At 37.9% G+C, this 21893-nt stretch overlaps 1 protein-coding gene across 1 annotated transcript in view; it reads right to left on the reverse strand.

Moving 5' to 3' along the window:
* Positions 1–21893, reverse strand: part of ATRNL1 (attractin like 1) — a 789020-nt gene that overhangs the window by 98901 nt on the left and 668226 nt on the right. The window contains exon 29 of the mRNA XM_030334763.1: positions 13600–13714. Coding sequence (XP_030190623.1) covers positions 13600–13714 — 115 coding nt within the window. The remainder of the gene's footprint in view (positions 1–13599; positions 13715–21893) is intronic.

Genomic DNA, 21893 nt, shown 5'->3' on the forward strand with positions numbered 1-21893 from the left:
AGAGCCCAACGTGAGGCCTGATCCCACAGCCGTTGAGATCATGACCTGAGCCGAAATCAAGCACTGGACGCTCAACTGACTGAGCAACCCAGGTGCCCCCTCATCTTATATTTACAGATGCACTGTACTCCATTTGTGGATAAACCATAATTTATTTTATTACTTCCCTCTGTGTGCTCATTTAAGTTGTCTCCCATATCATGTGATTACAAACAATGCTGAAATGAATAGCCATGCCCATATATTTTCATATTTCTGGAGGTATGTTTTAGGGTCTATTTCTATGAGTGGAATCTCTGGGTCAAAAGAGGGCAATTGTAGTTTTGTTAGGTATTTATTGGCAAATTCCCCTCCAACAGGACTGCTCCAGTTTGCATTGTCACCAGCAATGTGTTGTCATACTTTTTTAATTTTCACCAACATGATAGGTGAGAAATGATATCTCAGTATGTTTTAATTTGAGTTTCTTAGAAATACTTGTAATGCAGATGGAAAAGGAAGTTGAGGGAAAGCTCTGATGGGCAGAAAAGAGCTGTACAAAGAGCTGAAATGGGACTTTGGAGTGTCCTGACAAGAGTATAAGTCACCTAAGAAGACTACGGAACACGGATGATTCTGATGTGTTGGAGAAAGTGAAAAACACTAATGCAAAGATGAAAGTGACTCCTGGAATATAAAGCGAAATAGAACATGATCTGGAATGCACTAAGCATAAGACAGGTTTAAAAAGATTGACTTGTTTTTGCATGTAAGAGAAAAGGCTGGTAACAAATATTAAAATAGAGAGATTCAAAACTTTTGAAAAAATCTCAATCTTAAACAACAGCTATAAAAGGATGATGGTCTAAGCAGCAGAAGCAAGGTCTGGTGACTCATGCCTAGACCCCTAAGACAAGGAGTACAGACTCAGATCCTGCTTATATCACCCAGAATGAAGAGAACACTTTGAAACACTCATTTTTAAGAAAAAAGGATGGTCTCAGAAATGGTCAAACAATGATCTTAGAAATGACCAAATCATCACAGTGATTTTTATGTATGGAAAAAAATATCAAAAGACCCAAAGAATCCTGTTAAATGTAGAAAAAAATCACATATTGCAAAATGACTAAAATGACTTGTGACAAATTGTCCTTTAGAATGGGGCTGACACAATAGTCCTAGTCAGCAACGAAGGATCCATTGTTTTAACCTCAGTGCAATTTTTTATTCTATTTCATAAGCCAAAAATTAGGCCAGAGATTAGGGAGGGTATTTTTTTCATCTTTAAAAACGGACAAACATATAGAATTAATTTATAGTAAGGTATCTATTAAAAGTACATGGGAAAAATGCAGGTGAAAATATGAAATCACAGCTAGCTTAAGAGCCAGACTCGGGGAAGGTAGCACCAGTAAGGACAGATGAGTAAGAGAAAGGAGTAAAATAATTAAGTACACATATTGTGTTTCTATTACGTTCTAGGCACCACTTAGGCCATGGAGATATAACAATAAATAAGGGGGTAAAACCCTTGCCCTTAGCTTCTCTGGGTAAAACAGAGACACTGTAATAAAAATGTGATAGTAAATAAAAACCAAAGGAGTGAACTGAGAATGGAAACAAGTTTCACAGAGGAGGTGACCCCTGAAGTGACATTCTCTTGTTGGAAAGGAAGGTGTAAGTGTTGTGTGTTGGAGGGCAGCCCAGGCAGAGGGACTAGAACAGGCATAGGACAGGGGTGTGGTGTGTCCATAATTTCAAAGTGTATTTTAAAAATCACTTTAGAATCCAGCAGTGTGAAGCATTTTATATCTCCCTAAAATCCCATATTTGCAGATAACACAAACAGGGCATAGGGCATGAGAATGGAGCTTACAATAATGGGATAAACTTCAAAAATGACCTTGAAACATCAGAGACATTAACTGAAATGAACTGGTCCCTTTTCTTGTGCAAGAAAAACAGTAGGTATAAATACAAAATGCAGAATGGCAGAAAGGGTCTGAAGAGCCAGAGTCGTCCTATTGAACTGCGTGGGGGAAGTAACCAGCAGGACAGGGCAGCTGGTTTTAAAAGAGATGTCAGCACCGAGACAATGAGACTGAAGCCAGAGAAAGCCCCCTGGGTTCTAGAATGGTGGGCTCCAAGAAGTCTCTTCAGGTGAACCTCAGTTTCCTCATCTTTCAAACAAAGGGACAGAACCACCTTTAGAATCTCTTTCTATTCCGTGATTATTGAGTCAATGATACTTGGGAAGGTTGTAGTACATTCTCAGAGCCACGAGGTGACCCAAGCTGGAAGACACAGGCTGGACGGCACAGACAGAAGGACTGGGAGCAGTGTGTTGAACCTGACCTGGGAGGAGATTTCAAAACTGCCTTCTACCACGTGATGGATTATTATGAGGAGCACTATCAGCTGTTCTCTATTTCTGGAAGGATGAGAACAACAACAAAAAAAGAGAACAGAAGAAAATGGGATCAAATCGCAGTGAAGCCAGTTAAATAACAGAACGAATTAGTCCCAGAAGTTATGGGCATGCCTTTTGGAAAAGTCTTTAGAAACTGTCTGTCCAAGATGATTGTGGGCAGGGTCACCAGCTGTGGCCACAAGCAGTTGGATGAGCCAGATGTCATTTCAGTGCCCTTCCTATCTCTGTGTTTTTGCAATTGTATAATAGTATGCATAAATAGAGTAATACCAAATTACCCCATTTATACATTTTATGTGTCTATTAATATGGACAACAGTTTCCTTTACATTTTACCAGTAAAGTTTCGAATACAAATGTGATGCAACTTCTCTCCATCACAGCTCTACATTCAGGGCTAATTGCCTCCCAGAACACTTAAGGAGTCATTTTTCATTAAGTTGGTGAGTAAGGGGGAAGCAGATGGCAGAGTCATGTTATTGATCTGATGATCTTTGCCTGGTTTGTTGAATAAATGGAACTGAATGTATGGTCACTGCATCCAGACTTTTAGGGCCTTCAAGGTTCAGTTCAAATTGTGTCAGACAGCAGGTTCATGGGGCAAGAATTCGCTTATTCCTCCAAGGCTTCTAAGATCATTCTGGGGACCAAGTAGAACTCCTCAAACTCCTTCTTTGGAGTCTTACTCTTAAGGAAGAGGATGAGCTCTCTCTTAAGTTTTGGCAGTGCTTTATCTGCATGACCATCTGATTGGATGCCCGTTAGTAATGGATGTCCATCAGTTATGGATATAGACCTAACTTACATGGGCTACGTTCATCTGCAAACAATAGTGTGGATAAAAGGAGGCAAATTATATACTTTTCAGAGGGCCATTAACTCTTTCCCTAAAAGTCCTTAGAGAAAGATGGTTCTGGCCTTAAGTAGTTAACGTTGTTATAATCAGTGTTTACCTTTTATAGAATTACAACACTGCTTCCTTGGGTACTTGCTCCTTCCTGGGCTTTTCATTGAGAATGAAGGATTTTTCACACCCAACGATGCCTTTGGTAGGTTCTGTGACACTATTTTACAGTAAATGGTAGGAGATTAAATAAGCTATCAGTGTATCATGGAATTTTTATCAAAACTTGAATACACTCCTTCCAAATGGATTTGCTAAGGAACCACTGGCCCTTTGAAGTGGTCACCAGAAAATGTTTATATGAAAAGAAGAAATTCCCAGGGCCCTTGACCCACATTTTCTTAGCATTTTATCAGTCTGCTGGTGAGCAGACATATTTTCTCAAGCCCTTTAATTTTCCTTTTTGGATCTAGGGAATTCATTTCTGTCTGCCATTTCTGGGCCTTGGTGGCAAAAGGTGTGCAATGCTGCTTCCTGGCAACAAGGAGATTATTATTGTTATCTCTTCTTGTCAGGTTTTACACTGTGGCATAATAAACAGGAGGGAGGGCTAAATTTTCTCCCTCCATGGGAGATCCATAGACCTTGGTTCCAGTCCCCATTGAACTATGAGCTAGACAAATCTAAGTCCAATTTCTGAAGTTCCAAAAATTCTAAAATTCTCTGACACTCCGGATTACCCATCTATCCTTACTAAAGGCGGGAGGTGACCTTCTGCTAAATTCCCCTACATGTATGTAATAAAGCAGGACTACTTAATTCATGGCCAATTAAAAGTGAAATATCTTACTAATTGGAAGATTAAATCAGCTATCAGTGTAACATGGTGTCAGCCATCATAATACTAGGGGGCTGATTTAGGCTTTAAATTTTATTCATACCCACAAATTCTTATTTCATTTTGTTGCTTTGAAGACAGCTTACTGATTCCAGACAAATCTTGATTTTTCCCCTTTGGCTTTTAAGTTGATTTGTTGAGTTGCTTACTTTTTTTCTATATTTCTCTTTGGCCACAGTATTTATTTGCCAATCAATTGTAGAAGTACCTGAACAGAGTGGCAGGTGAAGAAAAGAAAAAGCAAAGAAAAATATGTTGGCCACTCTTTCAGTGCTGGAGGTCTCATTTTTCATATCCATAAATTCTGAGTTTTCATGTGAGTTTGTTTCTATCCTGAAAGTGTTTGAGTTAACTTCTAGAGGGAGTGTTTTACTCACTTTACAGTATTTTTAATTAGCCATGTTCACTGTTCTTCAAGTTTCTTGTCCTATTTTTTTTTTTTTTTCTTTGTTGCCTTGGCACATTAGTCAACTTCTCTCTGTTAACAATGGCACAAAGAAAAAAATTAAAATCTCAAATGGAAGGATCGTGGCCATGTCACTTCACAGAGACACTAGGCAGTGAAAGAAAAAGCTTATACTATCCCAAAAAGGACAGAGTTAATGGTATTTGACCATAACCACCCCCCACTCCTCACTATCCACATGGAAAAAAAAATTTGGGAAGAACCTTATGGTGTGAGATTTTCTGGTTTTAAATTCTGGCTTGGGGCACCTGTGTGGCTCAGTCGGTTAAGTGTCCAACTCTTGATTTTGCCTCAGGTCATGATCTCATGTGGGGATCGCATTGGGCTCTGCACTGACAGCACTGAGGGATTCTCTGTCTCCCTCCTTCTCTGCCCCTCCCCTGCTCATGCTCACCCTCCCTCCTTCCCTCCCTCCCTCTCAAAAATAAATAAATAAATAAATAAATAAACATACATTAAAAAAATAAATTCTGGCTCAATAACTTATTGGCTATGTGGTTGTAGGAAGGGGACTTAACCTCCCCCTGCCCCATGAGTTTATTTTCTCATCTTTGAAAGAAAAGTGATGATATACTTTATTGGGTGATGATAATTCAAAGAATCGTAATGAACATTGAACAGATTCAAAACAAATGGTACGTGTTAATAATAACAACTACAACAGCAATTGATACTTTTTATTTTCCATATACATTTTGTAAGGTTATGTGTCCTAACTATAACTAATATGTAGACAATATTCTATAAGATTCAGAGTTCTTTTTCTGGTCATAAAGGGTGGAACCTAGTTGTGCTCTTTCAAGCTTAAATAAAATGTAAAAATTATTACGCAAGAAAGAAATCAACATTCAAATCATAAAAATGGAATAAGTTTATGATAGGTTTAGTATATGCTACATTGGAAATATAAATTGCCTTATTTTTTGTATCATTTTCCCTAATATTCTGATTTTCCTTGAAACTTAAATCTAAGCAAATAAGTTTTAATATATATTTTTCTTTTTTAAGTTTATTTATTTTGAGGGAGAGAGAGAGAGCGAGCACCACCCAGGTGCCCCAAAAGATATTTTCCATCAAAGGTACAATGCTGAGTTTGATTTTAGTCTCTAAGACATGTACTTGAATCCTACATGAATCATAAATACATAAAATCCAGTCTATCAAAAATTATGGGCCTGAAAGTAAAATTATAAACAGTAAATTTTACATTTGTAGGACGTATATATATATATATATACACACACACATATATACACATATACATATATATATATATACACACATATATACACATATACATATATGTATATATATATTCTCCACATTTTTTTGGTGAAGTTCTATCATTTAAAGGTAATTAAATTTTATTAATCAGTTAAGTATTTATCAAGCAACTACTAAGTACCAAGAACTTATTAGCTGCTGGGGATTCAAAGACAAAATAAGACAGAGCCCCTGCCCACAGAGAGCTTACTACCTGGGGAGAAAGTAAAGAAAAATTCACAACACCCTAGTGACACCCACTAGGAGGCAGTGAAGAACTGAACCAGGAAATCCTAAGGGATTTCAAGGAGAGTGATGTCATGTTTGCGTGGAGGGAACCGAAGTCTTCATGGAAGAGGAACTGGCTTCTGAACTGGGTTTTAGAAACTGGCAGCTGAGCAGGAGAGGGCATTTCAAGCACAAGGAACAACGGTGAGTGGGACGGATAACACACACGCTCACGGAATCATAGGAAGAAACATACACGTGGAATTACAAGCCTGGCAAAAATCATAAAGACATACCATGTGGTCATCTCCCTTATTTTACAGATGGGAAAAAGAGGGTCCAAGAAGTTAAAAATGACAACTCAAGGGCCCCCGGCTCGCTGGTGGGGCTGTGCAGCTAGGCTCTGGCAAGGTGGAGGAGGACCTCACACCCCAGGGTAAATGTCTGGACTCACTTGAACAGGCAATGAAAAGTCGGCAAAGGTTTACAAGGAAGAGGGTGATGTGATTAGAATCGTGCTCTCTTTTGGCAGGAGTCCAGTGAGAGGCGCCAGTGCCCAGAAGAAAACTGGAGACAAGAAGAACGGCCAGAAGGAGACGGATGTTCTATCTGCCATAGGGGCAAAATCTAAAAGAGCTTCATGATTATTTGGATGTAAAATGGGAGAAAGAGACAAGAAGGAAAGCAACTCTGGGATTTCAAACTTGAGCCACTCTGAAGCCAACGAACTTCACAGTAACAGTGGGGGAGTAGGTGATGGTAACAGGGAGAGGGGGAAGGGGGAGAGCAGCAGATTCAGGTTGCGATGGTAGTGCTCAACAGGTGAGTAGTGTTGGCTCGAGACCCAGGGTCGGTCAGGAATTAGCTCCCCTGGGAGTGACGAGGGCACAACCCTCGAGGGACAGGATGGAGCCGGATGAGAAGTTGGCTAAAGGATCAAACCTGGGGGATGCCCACCTATATTCAGAAGCAGATGAGGCAGACCAAGAACAGAGGGGTGCTCTACATCCATTATCTGTAAGTAAATTCTACGTGGGTACCTGAGATAGGCCATAGAACACCAGTGGGGAGCGTTTCCAGAAGCTGAGGAGGCAAGGTGGGGACCATGCAGCTGTCGAGCAGGACAGAGACATGGCGGCATGAGAACCGAGGAAAGAGCGTCTGAATGATCACCATTTTGTTACTCCCTTACAATGACATTAAGCTTAGCAATTGGAGACCAGTATTATTTCAACTCTCTTTCACAGCACTGTCTCCTGGTCCATAGCACCTAACACAATTTGTAATTATGGATTCATTGGCATGATTGTGTATTTCACATTTATCTCCACATAGGCTGTAACCTTTATGGGAACAGAAATTCTGTTTTGTTCACTACCATAAACCCAGTGCCTGGCATGTAGCAGATACTTCTAAATATTCTCAAATGAATAGAAGATAAAATTCTTTCCTATTATTGATTTGTGGGCCTTTTTAAAAGCAGGTATGTTTTTGACACAGAGTCATATTTATTAACAATAATCTCAGATGTTTAGCTGTTGCCTGGGCTCTCTGCCTAATTTTATAGTTTATTTTGCGATGTAATACCCATTTTTCTGTTTTCTTCTTTACGAAGATATATATGGTGGATATAAATAATACTTGGATTTGAGGTTAAAAGGTAACTACCATGATTTTTTTTTATAATGAAGTCTTGATATGGCTCAGTAGTTTTATTTCCTTTTCCAGCCACCAATACCAGAGAGAGTGCTAACATTAGATCAGCAGGTGTGCTTCTACAAGTGTGAAGATACACTGGCAAAGTTATGGAAGGAAAACAGAGAGACTTAAGGGACGGGAAAACCCAGAAGCCTTTGGAAAATGTGAATTAGCTTTAAAAACTGGCTTCAGAGGAAAGAGTACCACACTGAGAACCTGCAGTCCTGCAGTCTGTTCCCAAACCATCTCTGGGATGGTAGACGACCTTCTGCCTCTCACTGGTGCTGTGACATCCCTTTTACTCACTTCTACAGTGGGGCAAGAGGAACTATCTCCATCTTCCAAACATGCTGAGAAGATTGAAAACTAGCCTTCATTAATAGCACTTTTAAGATATTTTGAAAATTTAAGAATCAGAGAGAATTCTTTTAGTCACTAATAAGAAATATATGGAAATATATAGAACTATAGTTTCTTCACTGGTCCTGAGCAGCTGGAAAGGTAAGTTAAGGTACACGTTATCTGCCCTTCCTACACCAAGCTGGTAGACTTAGCATAATCTGTAGTAGAATTTTATAAGAGGATCGGTGTGGGATGCATCCTAGGAATTTACTTCCATGCCATCATTTTATACACAGGAAAATAGGACCCGGAGACTACTACAAAATTTGCCCACGGACACACAGCTAGTCGGTGGCAGAGTTGGATCTAGATCTCAGGACTTGTGACTCAAGTCCATAGCTCACATATACGAGCTGAAGTTTTTTTCCGTTAATGGCAAACCCCTCACTTCTATCACACACACTGAATCACAACAATTTGGCGTGGTATGCACATCACTGCACTTTACAAAGTTCTGGAGTTAAATCACCAAGAAAGATAAATCTATCCTTCTTCTCTCCTTAGGCTCAATGCTTATAGAACCTGCCAGGTCCTTTCTCTTCAACTCTGTATATAAAGCTTTTCAGGAAAAGGAATATCTGGAGTACTCTTGTATGACTGTCCAGAGAAGCACTGTGATGAGGGAGAGTCCCACATGCTGAGGATGCACTTGGTCCTGGATGTGAGTTCTGGCTCATTCTCTCACTAGATGTAGGACCCAGGACTAGTCATTTGATCTCTTTTGAGTTTCAAGGTTTTTTGTTTTTTGTTTTTTGTTTTGTTTTTTCGTTTTTTTGTCTGTAAAAGTGGGCTAATAATAGCTACTTTTCAGAATCATTAAGAGGGTTAAACTAATGACTGTATGGAAAGCACCTGATATAATGTTCAGAACTACTAGTTTGCTTTCTTCTACCTCTTTTTATTTTTATTTTTATTTTTAATGTTTATTTATTTTGAGAGAGAGAGAGAGAGCACAAGTAGGGGAGGGGCAGAGACAGAGAAGAAGAGGGAGAATCCCAAGCAGGCTCTGTGCTGTCAGCACGGAGCCCAATGTGAGGCTCAATCCCACAAACTGTGAGCTCATGACCTGAGCTGAAATCAAGAGTTGGACACTTAAATGACTGAGCCACCCAGGTGCCCCGACCTACCTCTTTTTCATTCAATTAAACCAAGGTCTCTTTTTGTCATCATTACCCATGGCACTGTGAGTTGACTATCATTTTAAACATTATACAATATTTCTAGATTTTTCAAAATAATCTGGTCAGCCTGCCAAAAGTTCTAAGCCTAAAGAAAAAAAAAATCAAAACCTTAGATGTTGCACTGTCTTCTTTTTGGTAATGCTAGCCTCCATCAAATATGAGGCAAGTTCAGGGCAAAATTCTACTTTGAGTTGAAACACATAGCTCCTTTTTGGCAGTGGACATCTGTGCCCCTGAGATTTTTTAATCCAGTGAGAAGAGTTAATCTGCTTGTTATTAGTGAGAATCCATAAACGATAAAATCCATAATCTCCCATTGCAAAGTGACGGCAATCATTATCACTTTCAATTTATGCTTTTGAAGAGCTGTATTTACTTTGTCCACATTTCATCTTAATGTGACTCCAAAACTCCTGGGGACCTTGCTGTGTCCAAGGTGACTGGAGTCATGCTTGGTTGTTCAGTGTCATGCAGCATTTACCTGATGTGTCCTGTTTTCATGGGGATGTCAGTGTTTCAACCTCTACTGATGACACTGTGCAAATCTCAACCCCAGAAATCCCACATGAACCCAAAGAGTGTGGCCTGGTTGGCAGCAGTCTCTCACACACACAAAAAAATACAGTCATGAAGCAGCAGGTTTACGGGGGTGGGGGAACTGGGAACCTAATTAGTCCAGCTCCAGGAATGCCAAAAAGCCTATTTAATATCTTTTGCTTTTACTCTTCTAAGCCACCAAGAGGGAGAATTGCTCACAAACACCTAAATTCATTACATTAAAAAATATTTAGTACATGGGGTAAGCTGAAAGATGAATCTGCAGTTTTCCTTTTGACCTCTGTGAAGATGAAAGCCATGGAAAGGACCTCACACATTTTAGATACTTATTACTTGCTAGGAATTACTGACATGCTTTCTGGTGGAAGGAGAATAAAGTCCAATGATAATGCCATATGCTAAAAAAAATTACTAGCTGCTACTTTAAAGAGATGGTTAAAACCTAGCACCTGTGTGTTTCTGAATCATTTATTTGTCAGTACTGAAGTTCAGTTTCGGGGAGAAAACCACCATGCTCCTGGGATGCCTCCACCATCTCCTTGTCCCCAAACTTATCCTGGTCTCAAGTGCCTTCATTCATGGTAAGGAAGAGTGCATTATGAAAAGTGTCACCCAACATTTCAAAAGCTACATTTCAAAAGGGGCTGGTCAAACATTTTGAGACTGTGCTAAGTACTGCAAGAGAACTTATAATCTAATAAATATGACTAATTAATCATTGAATACATTTGCTAATATTTGGAGACATAAATCTCCCAATAGCCAGGGGAAGGCTCCTGGCGCCCTGTCCTTCACATAGTGGGGATGGGTCGGGAGTCTGTCCATAAAGCTCCCCCTCTACCACTATTCTCGTCAAAGGTACGTACGAACTGCTTTCCACGTGTGCGGCACTGTGACCAGCACGGGAACATAGATGGACTTTCTGTAAAGATATGAGATAAGCCCAACTCTCGGAATGAGATAACCAACGTCACCATTTCCTTTCCAAGAGCCGATATGGTTCCCCAAAAATCATTGGCATGCACATCCTCTCAAATATTGGATTATATTTTGTTACATTTAAATTGGCTGTGTACACACCAAGTATCTTGACGAAGAGTGAAAAAAATAAATCATTTAGTTTGTATATTGGTATCGGTATTTGCTTTGTTCAGGGAAAACTGAGATGTGAACATTAGAAAACCCTCTACAGACACTGACTGTGTTTTTTTGGGGGGGGGAGGAGGGGTTTGTTTTGCTTGTTTGTTTGGTTGGTTGGTTGCAGTGAAGTCAGGAGTTTTTATTTTATTGTTTCCCAACATCTTACCATAAAAACTTTCAAACCTATAGCAAAGTGGAAAGAGAGAATTTTAACAACTGTATTCCCACCACCTAGATTCTACCATTCACATTTACTTTCCTTGCTTTATAATGTATCTGTCCATCTACCCATCCTACTACCCACTCATCAATACTATGTTTTTGATGCATTTCAAAGTAGACTGCAGACAGCAGAGAATACTATATTTTGAAGTAGACTCAGAGTATACCTACTCTTATAAAAATAGCTGGAAAACATTTGTTAGCTTTTTTTTTTTAAACAAAGAACAAATCCATCCTGAATTATGCACACAGATACCCAACATAGCTCAAACTACAGGCTCTGTAAAAAGTATGGTAAGTTAACTCAAGGTTTTGTCTACTGACTGGTTTCAACTCTGCAGACATTTTTAGTACTCCCTCAAATGTTGGGATCTGTGAAGACATGGGCTACGGATTATAGAGAAATAAGTTCTCTGCTACAGATCATCAGGGAAAATTACCTAGAAGGTTAGCAATAAGTATGTTTTGGTTCTTTAGCTTTATACTCTAGTAGTTTCCTAATTATTCCTTGAATGTAGAAATACAGAGATTTCTATATCTCAATTCCCTCATTTAGGGAATTGCAATACGTATAAAGTGAGTTTTATACGTATTGCATGGGCTTGTCCTGAGGATCAAATGTGAAAAATAAGAAAACACTTTGTAAAGAGTAGAGCACTACGCACATCTAAAATGGCATTAGCGTTAGTAATCATAACGCATCTGTAACAGAACACAGCTAAGGAAATGGCCCACACTGCTACCTGGTTCTTTCAAATCAGTCAAAAAGATCTCAAAGGTTAAAAGGACAGAGTATTGGCAGTTGCCTTCACTCTGCCCATCAGTACGTCATCTTGTCAAGGATTTAGAAGAACCTTGGTGTATATCACACGAACTTGTTTTCATTAGCAAAGTGTTTGTTTTGGAAATCATCCCAGCCTTAAAACAATGCTTCCATTAGCTGGACATGGTACCTATAATTATTCATCTTATCTGACCAGTGCCAAACTATTCTACTTCCTGCATCCCATTTACATTTACCATGGCGGTTCTGAAAGAAGTGCAAGACGTTCCCTTGGTGTATGACAAAGTACAGAGAATGCTTATTTCTTTCAGTGAACATCTACGAATAAGCTTTGGGTGAAAATCCCTGCAACAAGGTATCATCAGATGCCACAAATGACAATGCTAGAGGTGATGGAAACCCTCTGCCCCCACATGGGAAAATTCTGTTACATGAACATCTGAAGTTTACAAGGTATAAAGTAGTGTAGCTTCCATTTTTGTGCCAGGGTGGATACAAATCAAGAAAGGAGCAAGGTCAAAGCTAGCTAGGGAACCAAGAAAAGAAAAAATAAGCAGGGCGGTGAGTTCAACATCAATTACTGTTATTGAGACCTTGCCAGATCTCTGGCACTTTATACTTCAGGGGAATTGAAAAGAAAGACTGATTTGAAATTACCCTAACCCTCAAAAAGCATCCATTTCATAAGTGTTGGAGGGAGCAAATAATCAGGAGATTGAAAAATTTCACATTGTAAGTAAATGGAATAGAATATGTAAAAAGAGAGAAATAGCATGGTTTGTTATTTAATCACAAGTTACACTCAACATTCTGCATATTTACAATATGGACAACATCACAGCGATGAGAAGAACTCCCAGAGGACACATACAGTTACCCCCATTTTCAAAATATGCTTTTCATGTAAGAAAAGGAGATTCAGAAGCAAAGGCTGTGCCATCGGATGGGGAGGATTCCCTGGCCCATGAGCTCCAGCTGTCTGGTGCTGATAACAAGAACACATATTCAGTGTATGTGATATGAAGCTAGCACCCTCTGACATGGCTACACATTCCAAACGTGCAAGTACATTCCTTAATTTGGTTCCATATTTATGAAGCAAACTTCTAATCATGTTTATAACTTTGTATCCTATATGACACACATACTGGGAAAAAAGAAGCTGCCCCAAAGTCAAAAATTTGTTTGCCATGCTAATGAGATTTCTCACTGTAGTTACAACAACAAATTGGGGTGTGTGTGTGAACACACATATGCGTGTATATTACACACAAACATACACATGTATTTTACACGTATTTTTAAGAGAGATCCTGGCAAATCTGAATTTATAGCAATGTAGATTTCTAGATCTTTTGGAAAAGTTTGTATTCTAATAAATTCGGCCATGCTTTAAATTAGAACGATGTAAATATTCTCACTGTGCTATGTGGTAGTATTGTTTATTTCTTCTGTTTAGTCCGCATGTTTTGCTCAATTGCTGGTGGTTCCACTCATCTTACCTGACTGTCCAGGAGGAGGGGCACCTGATGATCCTCGCGGCAGACAAAGAAACACAGTCAGAACAGCAGCTCTGTTCCCAGCACACGGTTCAATGGCTATCGGTTTAGGTGCCCCCTGAAAAAGAAAACAGAATTTTAAATTTGCCTAATTGATAGGACATTGCTGTTTTACTTTTCTCCTACCTCTATTTCAGTGTTTTAAACTGTACCCTCCTAGTGGATGGGGGTATACAATGTCTCATTTTTTAATAGTCCAACTGAATATTTGATTGTAGTAATACCTAGTGTTTTCATAGTAGTGGTCATTAGCAGTTAGAAGGTATTTTTTCTTGGGGGGGGTTAAATATTGGTGCATATTTTTGAAAAGTATTCTTTATTCTATTTTTAGCATGTTATTTTTATTTGCTTTTTTTTTTTTTTTTTTTTTTTTTTTTGAGAGAGAGAGAGCGTGTGCACAAGCAGGGGAGGGACAGAGGAAGGTGGGGGGAGAAATTAGGAGTTGGATGCTTAACCGACTGAGCCACACAGGCTCCTCTGTTTTTTGTTTTTTTGTTTTAATTTAATAGACTTCAAAAAAAATTTTTTTTTAATGTTTTTACTTATTTTTGAAGGAGAGAGAATGACAGAGCATGAGCCAGGGAGGAGCAGAGAGAGAGGGAGACACAGAATCTGAAGCAGGCTCCAGGCTCTGCGCTGTCAGCACACAGCCCCATGCGGGGCTTGAACTCACAAACTGTGAGATCGTGACCTGAGCTGAAGCCGTACGCTTAACCTACTGAGCCACCCAGGCGCCCCTAATAGACTTTATTATTTAGAGCAGTTCTAGGTTTGCAGTAAAAGTGAGAGGAAGATACAAGATTTCCCATATACACCTTGCCCTAACATATTTATAGCCTCCCCATCATCAACAGCCCCCACCTGAATGGTATATTTGCTATAACTTATGAACCTACATTGACACATCATACTCACCAGGGGTCTATAGTTTATATTTGGGTTTACTGTTGTGTTAGACCATAGTCCATGAGTCTGACATGTATCCACCATTATGGTATCATACAGAGTATATTCACTGCTTAAAAATCCTCTGTCCTCCACATATTCATCCCTTCCTCTCTACTCCAAACCCTGGAAACCACTGATCTTTTTTTTTAATTTTTTTTTCAACGTTTTTTATTTATTTTTGGGACAGAGAGAGACAGAGCATGAATGGGGGAGGGGCAGAGAGAGAGGGAGACACAGAACCGGAAACAGGCTCCAGGCTCCGAGCCATCAGCCCAGAGCCTGACGCGGGGCTCGAACTCACGGACCGCAAGATCGTGACCTGGCTGAAGTCGGACGCTTAACCGACTGCGCCACCCAGGCGCCCCAGCCACTGATCTTTTTACTGCATCCATAGTTTTGCCTCTCCCAGAATGTCATATGGTTCAAATCATATAGAATTTAGCCTTTTCAGGTTGACTTCTTTCACTTGGGAATATGCGTGTTAAGGTTCTTCCATGTATTTTCATGCCTTGGTAGCTCATACCTTTTCAGTGTCAAATAACATTTCATTGTCTGGATATACTACAGTTTATTTATTCATTCGCCTTCTGAAGGACATCTTGGCTGCTTCCAAATTTCCGAAGATAAAAATTAGGCTACTATAAACATCCACGTGGAGGCTTTTGTGTGAACATAAGTTTTCATCTCCACTGGGTAAATATCAAGGAGTGTGACTGCTGGATCAACTAATAGGAATGTGATTATTAGTTCTTTAAGAAACCATCAACTGTCTTCCAAAGTGACTGCACCATTTTGTATTATCACCAACAGTGAATGAGAGCTTCTCTTGTTCTATATTTTCACCAGCATTTGGTGGTGTCAGTGTTCTGGATTTTGGCTATTCTAATGGGTGTGCTGTGGCATCTTGTGGCTTTAATTTGAATTTTTTCTGATAATATATGATATGAAACATCTTTTCATATTCTTATTTGCTATCTGTATATCTCCTTTGGCGAGGTATCTGTTAAGGTCTTCACACATTTTTAATTGGGTTATTTGTTTCTTTTTATTGAATGTTAAGAGTTCTTGATATACTTTAGAAATAGACCTTTATCAGATGTCTCTTTTGCAAATATTTTCTTCCACTCTGTGGTTTATCTTTCCATTCTCTTGATATTATCTTCTGAAGAGCAGAAGTTTTTTACTTTGATGAATTCCAGCTCAGTAATTATTTCTTTCACAGATTGTGATTTTGGTGTTGTATCTAAAACGTCATTGTCATATCCCAGGTCATCCAGGTTTCCTTCTATGTTATCGTTTAGGACTTTTATAGTTTTGCAATTTACATTTAGGTGTATGATCCATTTGGAGTTAACTTCTGTGAAGGGTATAAGGTATGTGTCTATTTTCAGTTTTTTTCTTTTTGCATGTGGATGTCCAGTTGTTCTAGAACCATTTGTTCAAAAGGCTATCTTTACTTCATTGCATTGCATTTGCTCCTTTGATAAAGATCAATTGACTATACTTATGTGGGTCTATTTCTGGATTCTCTTCTGTTCCATTGATCTGATTGCCTCTTCTTTCACCAATATTATACTGTTTTGATTACTGTAGGTTTATTGTAAGTCTTGAAGTTGGATAGTGTCAGTCTTCTAACTTCAATACTATTTGGCTATTCTGGGTCTTTTCCTTCTCCACATAAAATTTGGAGTTGGTCTGTATATATTCACAAAATAACCTGCTGGCATTTTGATTGGGATTGCTTTGAATCTACAGATTAGGTTGGGGAGAACTGCCATCTTGGCAATATCGATTATTCATATCCACGAACACAGAATATCTTTACTTTTATTTAGCTTTTTTTTATTATTTTGTTCATTAGAGTTCTGTAGTCTTCCTCATGCAGATCTTATATATATTTTGTTAGATTTATATCTAAGTATTTAATTTTGAGAGGCAGTAGCATAAATGCTACTGTCTCTTTAATTTTAAAGTCTGTTTGTTCACTACTGGTATGTAGGCAAGGAATTGACATGTATATTAACCTTGTATTTTGCAACCTTGTTATAATTGCTTATCATTCCAGGAGTATTTTTGTTGATTCTTTTGGATTTTCTACATAGGCAATCATGTCATATGAGTATAAAGACAGTTTCATTTCTTTCTTCTCCATATGTATACCTTTAATTTCCTTTTCTTATCATATTGCTTTAGCTACAGCTTCCAGTACAATGTTGAAAAGGAGTGGTGAGAAGGGGACATCCTTGCCTTGTACTTGATCTTAGTGGGAATGCTTCAAGTTTCTCACCATTAAGCATGATGTTAGCTGTATGTTTTTTGTAGATATTCTTCATCAAGTTGAGGAAGCTACCCTCTATTCTTAGTTTACTGAGTTTTTATAGTTCAGATAGGCTAAATATGTGATTATTTCCCCTTATTTATCAATTCAGAATAAATACTTGTTAGCATTCTCCAAACATGACAATTTATATTATCATTATAAATTTATAACTTTTAACATTTCTGATGTGTTTCAATTGATAGCAGTTAAAATTTTGTCATTACTAGTTTTGTTAATTGTTCAAATGGTACTATCTTTGAACAATGAGAATGTCTTCAAATTGGTTCCTGAGTTCTTCTGACATGACCACAAATGCCTGTGATAGCTTCCCTGTCTTTTACCTGTCCCAGACCTGCAGTCAGACGTTTGTCTAAGGAACCTTGCTGGGAAATGGTATTAATCCCAGACAAAAGAGGTCTCTATTGCTACTGGGTTGGTTATTGTTCTAGGAAGTTTTGGGCAATAGAGCTTAGGGTCATAAACTGGGTTCCCAAAGAAGCAGATTCCCTGGGAGACAGAGTTAAAAAGCAGAGGTTCTTATGGTTGAAAAAAAAAGGTGGAAGGAAAAGGAAGGAAGCCTCATTAGACAGAGGGAAAAGGCTGAACTGAGATGCAGGCCCAGGAGGAGACCTGGAGCTAGAATCTTTCAACAATTGGGTTGGGCCAAGTGGGCCAGGCCTTTATACTCTCCCCTCCTTCAAAGATTAGTTACTACTTATCATTGCCCATGGGATCATGACCTTGGACAAGGTGTTTCTCTGTGTCATGGTAATCCCAGAAAGGACTGACAGCTGAAGACATCCAACAGAATTCCCAGAAGCTGGGCATCATGTCTTCAGTGAAGTCGATTTGTGTAAAATATCAATGTGCCCTCCATACTCAGAAATTTTTTTAAAGAGGAAAGATATACCATGGATTCATAATGAAACTTCCAATTCAAATTTAATCTGTTTTATTTTAACTTCTTTGAGTGTTTGTATCTCTTTTCTTTTACGTCGGAAATCTTGGTATCTAATAATATTGGTAATTACTTTTATGCTATAATACAATTTAAATATAGGATTATATTTTACATCTGACAATACAATTAATTAAAATTGACTTCTCTGTAGATTTTATTTATTTATTTTGTCTTACGTGCATATATGCCACATCTCACTAAGGACATACAGTCAAATACTGCATGCTTCAAATCACTTGAAATAGGTCCTTTCTGTGTGGTTTTGCCACTGATTCCATCCCAACTTAGGTAAGTTTGTGAATTCAGAAGTCGAGTTTGGTGGGATTACCCCCCTTTCCATTTTTATTTAATATTGCTTTATACTTTTAAGACATTGATATGGTTCCAGGTTAGATCTGGAAAATAAAATACACTAGAGAGGTCTACTATCTGCTCTCATTCCCATCATGCTGTTCCCTTTTTAGCAAGTGAGTTTTTGTGTGGATGTAAGTTCTCAAATCCTTGGAGTGTATATCAAGGAGTATGACCGCTGGATTGTATGGTGCCATGTTTCATTTTAACACCGAATCCTGGCACGAAAGAGATGTGCTGCAGGCCTACATTTGAATAAATAAATGCACTTCACTCTATTTGACAGGTAGTCTGTGAGCCACCAAGTTATGCAATTTTTGTTGCTTTCTCACAGTTGTTTCCTGTCACCAATGATGTACTATACCACACAGTTTATCTAATTAAATTATCACAATCCAAAATGTTTTCTTGGCATATCTTTAATATCACTTCAGTGAAATATGTATGTCATAATCACCAGCTGATGCACTTGTATAAATAATATAACCTTAAAGATAGAGTAAATGAATCTATAATGATTATAGTAGTAATAGCTAGTATTGTATTAAGTACTTACTATGGATTAAGTATTCAAAGTTCTTTACACATATTAACTTGTTTAAATCTTACAACTGTGTAAGATGAGAACACTGACGCAAGGTGAAAAACACTTGCTCAAGTGTATGTAACTAGGAAGTAGCAGGGCTCAGATTTATACTCAGGCAGGCTGCCTCCTGAGTCCATCCTTTTAACCACACAGTGTAGTTTCTCATATGTGCACATGTACAAACATGTACCCACACACGTGTGTACACACACACGTGCAAGCACACACATATGTGAACACACATACTCCGTGCACACACGTCCAGTGGACACAAGCATGCATGAAGAATTTGGGTTTAAATACAATGTCACCTTTTAAACAGTGAGTATACCAGTTTAGCATGGCAAAGGTGATTTTGGCCATTTCACTGAAAAGAAAATGACAGATGAGACCCTGCTGATACGTCAAAGCAACATCTATGCATAAAGGCAAAATTAGAAGAAAAAAAGTACCACTGGTTTAATTATTAGAACAAGTGATTTGTTTAGTTTTTTGTTGATCACATTTGAAATCTTCAGAAGAAATACAGACATTCACCAAGAATATTTTAGAATACTGCCATTTTCAGAAAGTTTAACGAGGCATTAAAGATAAAATATGTCCCCTTTCATGTAAAACTTAGACTGAAATTTCTGGTGACAACAGTTTTATGTGGTTATAAAGGATTTCTCCTTTATAGCAACATAAATCTCATGTTTTAAAATTATCCTCATACAGATACATTTTGGGAGGTTTCAATATAAAGGTGAAAGTGGTCCTGATGGAAGAAGTAAAGGGCATAAAAATCTTCCAAGAATATGCTGTAAGCCATGTTGCAATACTTGTATCAAGTTGCATGATCTACGGTTTTACAGTTTAAAGCTTACATTTAATTTAACAGACTTATTTTTGAAAATGTTAAGTCAAAATCAGCATAAGTACATAGATATTCTCCAATGATGCAAATATTTAGAGAATAGGCTTGTCATATTCCAAGGCTAACAGAAAAATACTATGAATGTTTTGAGCCATATTTCCAGGCTTCTGAAATTTATTCTAATTTAATAAATGCAAAGTATATGTAAAGGTCAATTGGTTAAAATATACTAAGAGAAAAAAAATGAATTCAGGTTTAAATAATGGGGACAGATCAGAAATATTAAAATCCCCTTTAACATACACCCCTTTAATATACCTAAGAAATAATTTATCCTTTTCTACCATCAGGCAAGGCTTTCTTTTTCGTTTTGTTTTTAAGGTCTCAATGCAATAATTGGAACTATTCAAAATATCCAAGTTTATGTTAAAATACTGTATTAAAAATATTAGAAGAAAATAATTTTATGATTACAACAAGATAAAACAACAAACAAAAATAGTTGAGAAACAGTGGCTCTTGGTGTAGGGGATTTAGAAAAACAAGAAACAATTTGAGAGCACATCAATTGATTGTGTTGTCAGGCTACTTTTATACTGGAAGAAAAGGTTTTAACCATCAAGTGCTAATGTGAAATGCACCAACTGGGAGAAAAATTAGTAAAAAATAAATTTCAGGTGGAAAATGGCTTAATTATTTAACATCAGAGACTCAGCAACAAATAGTGTAGTAAAATATCTTGACCATGGAAAAGGAATTCTGCTTGTATGAAAAGCCTCTTGTGTAAAAGTGTCCTTATAATAATTCCCCACTCTTAATTCCCATACTGTTGTAGAGAAAACAGTCAGAAATTTCTTTATATTGATAAACTACATGAAAAGAGCTTATAATTCTATTTTCAAATCAAATTGGCTTACAGCTTTTTATTTCTGGCCACAACATTTTCATAAAAGGATAGCAGCAAAAAAAACATTAATTATTCATTATATTAAAAATATTAGTGATTAGCACAGCTCTTTGACACTTCCGCCAAGAATTCACGTATCTCCAAAGAATTTGTGACAAATCTCACTCTCAATAAAGAATTTTAAAGGAAAAAAACACCTTATAGCACTTGAATTTTGCAACAGAAATTAGCAAAACACCACAAATGATATTTCTGATACCTTGAGGTTTGCCAGTTGTTTAGTGATAGATACATAACCATGAATCAAAATCATTTCACAATGACATAACATGTTTACTGAACTGTGTAATTTATCATGCATTTTCCATGGCTGCCTTTGAAAGAGATAAGGCATGGGTTTGCTTGCCCATAGCACTCAGACACTGTGATTTACTTCCAGACATTTTCATATTTGTTGTACCGCAAGAAGCTGGTTTTAGACCGTGCCAGAAAATATCACTGACAGTTATATAATTAGCAGTCCTTGTTTATTAAGGACACAGCAGTTTTAGAGTGAAAAAGACTTGTTTTGTTCACTCTGGTGTTTTTGAAACTATTGTATTCGTATTTTCAAGTTCTTGTTTTTGGAGGCAACAATTCTCTGTTATCTCTTCCCATGTTCCAGCTATGGAAAACAAGCAAGTTACCAGAGAAGCTTCTGGAATCATAAGGATTTTCGAGATGACAGTTCTTAAAATTCACAATGATAGAAATGTTCTGTAAGTGAGGCCATTATTTGAACCCAGGAAATAGCCAGGGAAACTGCTGTTCCAAGAATCACTGGATGTTTGGAAGATACCAATGGGCAAAATGGGCTGCTTACTTGCTCCTTCCTCCATTGGCCCTCTCAAAGAGTGAGCAAACGAGTGAGTGATTCACTTCTAGACATCATAGCGAAGCTGCATCACTGGAAACCCTAACCCCAGCAGCTGAGGATTTAACAGAATTATTTGAGGTCCGTGAACTAGTCTTTACAAGGTAAGCAGGGTTTGGTCTAATACTCTAGGCCTCAAAAGATTAAAAAAAAAAAAACAGAAAAGAAAAAATGTGTTATTCCTTTCTCAGAAACGTTCACTAGTTTCAAAGTAAGGTGGCAAACTCAAAATCCTTCAAGGCTCAGGTGGGTAATTTAATAATAGCTAACATTTAAGTGCTCATAATATGCTTTGTGCTAGGCTACATGCTTCCGTGAGTTTAATCCTACCCCTTGAGACAGGAACTATCCCCATTTGAAATTATGAAACTGCAGCTCTGAGTGTAAGGAACATA

Source organism: Lynx canadensis, chromosome D2 (genome assembly GCF_007474595.2).
Source record: "Lynx canadensis isolate LIC74 chromosome D2, mLynCan4.pri.v2, whole genome shotgun sequence".
Taxonomy (NCBI): Eukaryota; Metazoa; Chordata; class Mammalia; order Carnivora; family Felidae; genus Lynx; species Lynx canadensis.